This window comes from Dendropsophus ebraccatus, chromosome 3, assembly GCF_027789765.1.
Source record: "Dendropsophus ebraccatus isolate aDenEbr1 chromosome 3, aDenEbr1.pat, whole genome shotgun sequence".
In the NCBI taxonomy this organism is placed as follows: domain Eukaryota; kingdom Metazoa; phylum Chordata; class Amphibia; order Anura; family Hylidae; genus Dendropsophus; species Dendropsophus ebraccatus.
In genome coordinates this window covers 95715083-95720603 of record NC_091456.1, presented here as the reverse complement: position 1 = coordinate 95720603, position 5521 = coordinate 95715083, and the positions used below count along the sequence as shown (strand labels likewise).

At 49.0% G+C, this 5521-nt stretch overlaps 1 protein-coding gene across 1 annotated transcript; it reads left to right on the top strand.

Annotated features, from left to right (window-relative positions):
* The first annotated feature begins 875 nt into the window (after positions 1-875).
* On the top strand, positions 876-2654 carry LOC138786522 (piggyBac transposable element-derived protein 4-like). The gene has a single exon (XM_069963503.1). It carries the CDS (start codon positions 876-878, stop codon positions 2652-2654), a length of 1779 nt encoding a protein of 592 aa, XP_069819604.1.
* The last annotated feature ends 2867 nt before the right edge of the window (positions 2655-5521 follow it).

The window sequence follows — 5521 nt, the reverse complement described above, 5'->3', positions numbered from 1 at the left end:
CCATCCGCCCTCACCTCCTCCCTTGTGCCATCAGCCCCCACCTCCTCCCTTGTGCCATCAGCCCCCACCTCCTCCCTTGTGCCATCAGCCCCCACCTCCTGCCTTGTGCCATCCACCCTCACCTCCTCCCTTGTGCCATCCACCCTCACCTCCTCCCTTGTGCATTCCACCCCCACCTCCTCCCTTGTGCCATCAGCCCCCACCTCCTCCCTTGTGCCATCAGCCCCCACCTCCTCCCTTGTGCCATCCACCCTCACCTCCTCCCTTGTGCCATCAGCCCCCACCTCCTGCCTTGTGCCATCCACCCTCACCTCCTCCCTTGTGCCATCCGCCCTCACCTCCTCCCCTTTTTTTGTGATTCCCCCTGCGCCGCTCCGTGCCGCCTGTGCTGTTGCGTCTGTCGGTGGCATAGTGTGTGCAGGGAGATCCTGCTAGCAGCATCCTCTGTGCTGCTAGCGGTCCCCCTGCCTCTCTTTGCCCCCCTCAGACCGTTCCTCCGTGCCGCCCCCTCACCTGCCCACCTCACTTTCCCACCCCTGTGCCAACCTCTCCCCCTGAGTCTCTTTGCCCACTCAGACCGTTTCTCTGCCACCCTCCCCCTCACCAGGCCACCTCACCTGCCCACCCCTGTGCCAGCCTCTCCCCCTGACTCTCTGCCCACTCAGACAGTTCCTCCGCCACCCACCCCCACACCTGCCCACCCCTCTGCCATCCCCCCTGTCTCTCTTGTTCTGATCAGTGACTAATCACTGATCAGCAACAAGTGGGCACAGTTTCTTTTCATCTGAAAAGTTAAAAGTGTAAAAAACACACACACTACACAAATAAAGTTTACTGATTTACATAACCCCCCATATCTAAATCTTAAAAAAAAAATGTCCCAACGCCTTTTTTCGGCTGAAGAGGCATATGCTCTTATTGCCTCTGACACCGAAACAGCGAGTGAGGGAGAAGAGGAAGATCCTACTTTCCTTGTTTCGACTTCCTCCTCCTCCTCCTCCTGTTCATCATTTAGTGATGATGAGACCCCAAGGCGCCGAAGGCGTCCAAGGCGAACGCCTCGGGCAGCCTCCCCCGATCTCCACCCCAGTGCTCCCATCTTCACCGCAGCCCCCCATACAAGTGAGCCCATCTGGACCCCAGCCCCCCCCAATTTTGAGCCACAGATTCCTGATTTTGTGGGACAATCGGGAATCCAATTTGACCCCTCAGGCTTCACTGAAATAGACTTTTTTAAACTCTTTTTCAGTGAAGAACTGATAAGTCTGATGGTCGTACAAACTAATTTGTACGCCCAGCAGTTTCTGGCTCAGCACCCCGTCTCCTCTTTTTTTTCGGGATCCCACAGCTGGACCCCAGTTGATGCAGCAGAAATGACCACGTTTTGGGGTCTTCTGCTGCACATGGGGCTAGTTAAAAAACCCCGAATTAGGCAGTATTGGAGTGTGGATATTTTATATAACACTCCAATACACCGGATGGCCATGACAAGGCATCGCTTTGAGGCCATCCTTAAATTCCTGCATTACAACGATAATGCTAGGTGCCCCCCCCGAGATGATCCCTCTTACGACCGCCTATACAAAATTAGGCCGGTCATTGATCATCTCGCGGCCAAATTTTCGGAGGTATATATCCCAGGGAAATATATCTCCATTGACGAATCCCTTGTCAGCTTCAAGGGGAGAGTCCAATTTCGCCAGTACCTTCCAAGTAAGAGGGCAAGGTACGGCATCAAACTCTACAAACTCTGTGAGAGTACCTCAGGGTACACTCACAGATTTAGAGTTTATGAAGGGAGGGACACCCACATCCAACCTCCAGAATGTCCGCCCACTCTGGGAGTTAGTGGGAAGCTTGTGTGGGAACTGATGTTCCCACTACTGGATAAAGGTTACCACCTCTACGTGGATAACTTTTATACCAGTCTCCCTCTTTTCAAATCCCTCAGTACCCGAGCTACTGTAGCTTGCGGCACTGTGAGGAAAAACCAGAGAGGTCTCCCGAGTCACCCTGTGGCAGAAGTACTGCGACGGGGTGTCTTCAAGGCCCATTGTAGCGACAACATGTTATTAGTCAAATATAAGGACAAACGCGATGTCCTTATTTTGACTACTATCCATGGTCCTGGCACGACCCCTGTTCCTGTCCGCGGTACCACCGCAGTAGCACTCAAACCCGATTGTATTTTGGACTACAATCGGTATATGGGAGGAGTTGATCTTTCAGATCAAGTCCTCAAGCCATATAGTGCTCTGCGAAAAACAAACATCTGGTACAAGAAGTTAGCCGTGCACATGGTCCAAACGGCAATGTACAACGCGTTTGTACTTTACCGTTGTGCCGGCCACCCTGGGAAATACCTCCAGTTTCAGGAGGCAGTTGTCAAGGCCCTGATTTTTTGTGGAGGAGAAGGAGGAGGGCCTAGTACTTCTGCAGCTGCAACTGGAGGTCCCCGTATCGTGCCAGGACAGCACTTTCCTGGCGAAGTCCCTCACACTGGCAAGAAGGGCAAAAGCCAGAAAAAGTGTCGTGTGTGCTACAAAAAGGGGTTTAGAAAGGACACGTGTTATCAGTGTGATACCTGTCCTGATAAACCTGGCCTCTGCATGAAAGAATGCTTCAAGACGTACCATACGTCTATGGAGTATTAATTGCCAATCTTCAAAATTCCCAAATTTGTCCTTTCCAATTCGAGTCACTGGCCACTAAAGATGAGCGGACCGTCGGACTTTTGGTCGCTCTCTCGTCATGCCTGTGATCCCGGCTGCATAGTTGTGCTCCCGCGAATATGCGGGCAGGATATTCCAGGGAATTCTACATGGATTGCCTGGAATATCCTGGCCACATATTCCCGTGAGCGGAACTATGCGGCCGGAATCACAAGCATGACGAGAGAGCAATGATGCCATTGGACCATAAGTCCGAAAAGTTCGCTCATCTCTACTGGCCACATGTAGGGTTTATTTTTATTTATTTATTTTTTTATATAGGGGACATAGGGTCCATATACACGGAAAGATTATCTGCCAAAGATTTGAAGCCAAAGCCAGGAATGGATTTGAAAGAGGAGAAATCTCAGGCTTTCCTTTATGACCTGATCTCTGTTTATAGTCTGTTTCCAGCTTTGGAATCAGACTATAAACAGAGATCAGGTCATAAAGGAAAGTCTGAGATTTCTCCTCTTTCAAATCCATTCCTGGCTTTGGCTTCAAATCTTTGGCAGATAATCTGTCAGATAATCTTTCTGTGTAAATAGACCAATACACGGCATAATTAGTGGAGGGCAGACTTTCCATGTCGGCATCACATGCCGATGTGGAAAATCATACTGGCCTGACAGTTGAGCTTCTATGTTTCAACTGTCAGCCAATGCCGTGCCTATCTCCTAATTTAGACCTCAAATACACATGGGCTCCCAAGGCCCATTGTATTTGCAGGCTTATAATTAGAGCCAGATTTAGATTTTTTTTTTCTAGAAGGGACATACACGGCATAATTAGGGCATGATCACACTGAGCAAAATCGGGGGAATTCCAAAGCAGAGCTCCACTTGTCTCAGTCTCAAACAGTGTTAGTATGGGAGGGCTCGTGCGTCTCCGCTCAAAGAATTTACATGTGAGTTCTTTGAGCGGAGGCGTGCAAGCCCTCCCATAGACACACTGGTTTACACTGGGGCAGGTGGAATTCCAACGTTATTGCTCGGTGTGAACGCACCCTTAGGGCCAGTTCACAATGAGTAAACACGGTGTAAATCCCACCGTGCTCAGTGTGCTCCTGTAAGTGAATGAGAGGACGCACGCTAGTTTGAGCGGAGAGGACAGGGAGCGGACCAGCGAGCACCCTCTCATTCACTTACAGCAGCACACTGAGCACGGCGGAGAGGTCCGCCACGGAATAACGCCGTGTTTACTCAGTGTGAACTGGCCCTTTAGTGGAGGGCAGACTTTCCATGACGGCATCAAATGCCGACGTGGAGAGTCATACTGGCCTTACAGTTGAGCAGTGTGAAAATTGGCATTTCTAATTTTCAACTACTGCAGCACATTCAGTCCAGGAAAATAAATTTTTGAAATGCTTTTGCACCCTACACCTCCTAAATACATTTCTTGGGTGGTGTAGTTTCTGTAATGGCGTCCTTTTGCTTGGGCATTTTTCTATTTATTTTCCTGAGAATGTCTGCAACTGTCAGCCAACTCCGTGCATGTCTAATTTATTTTTCTCTTTTAACCCTACCTATGTGCCGGTCACCAGTGAGGTCCGTGTAGCATGAGGGCTCAAAAGGGCATTCCGGCCTCAAAAGGGCACTCTGTCCTTTTGGAGGCTTGTCCTGTGCCCACATAGCAATTCATTTCCACACCTATATGCAAAGTGGATACCCCCCACAAGTGGGGTCCATATGGTCACTACACCCCTTGTTAAATTCCTTGAGGGGTGTAGTTTCCATAATGGGGTCACTTGTGGGGCATATCTACTGTCTTGGTAACCTGGGGGCTTTGTTAATTTAACATGGCTTCAATGATCCTTTCCGGCCTCAAGAGGGCACTCTGTCCTTTTGGAGGCTTGTCCTGTGTCCACTTAGTAATGTATGTCCACTTGTGGGGTATTTCCCCCTTCGGCGGAAATTGCTCTGCTCATTCCCCATCCACCCCACTTTTAACCCCTTGAGAAAATGAAAGATTCCAGGCTAGACCAACCTTTTAGTCTAAAAAATTAAATTTTTTATACTAAAATGTTGGTCTAGCTTAGAATCTTTCATTTTCACAAGGGGTTAGAAGAAAAAAATACCCCCTAAACATGTAGAGAATTTGCCCCCGAGTATGGAAATACCTCACATGTGGACTTAAAAGTGCCAAGCGGGCGCAAGGAAAGCCTCCAAAGGGAAGGAGCCCCGTTTTGGAAGCTGGATTTGGCGAAAATAGAGGACGGACACCATGTTGCCTTTACAAAGGCCCAGTGCAGCCAAAACAGTGAAAATACCCACAAGTGACCCCATTATGGAAAGTACACCCCTCAACGGATCTAAAAAGGGGTGTAGTAAGCATATGGACCCCACTGGTGGAAGGCACATAGGTGGAACAATGTGCTGTGAAAATGAAAAAATTCAATTTTTAATTTTTACAACCCATTGTCCCATATTGTGCCTGCCACCAGTGGGGTCCATATACTAACTATACCCCTTGTTACGTTCCTTGAGGGGTGTAGTTTCCATAATGGTGTCACTTGTGGGGGGTTTCTACTGTTTTGGCTGCACTGGGCCTTTGTAAAGGCAACATGGCCACCGTCCTCCAATCTGGCCAAATCCAGCTTCCAAAATCCAAACGGCGCTCCTTCCCTTTGGAGGCTTTCCTAGCGCCCACTTGGCATTTCACGTCCACATGTGGGGTATTTCCGTACTCGGGGGGAATTTCTCTACATGTCTAGCAGGTTTTTTTCTTTTTCAACCACTTATGAAAATGAAAAAATTGAGGCTAGACTAACTTTTTGGTCAAAAAAAAGTAATTTTTCATTTTCTTAGCAG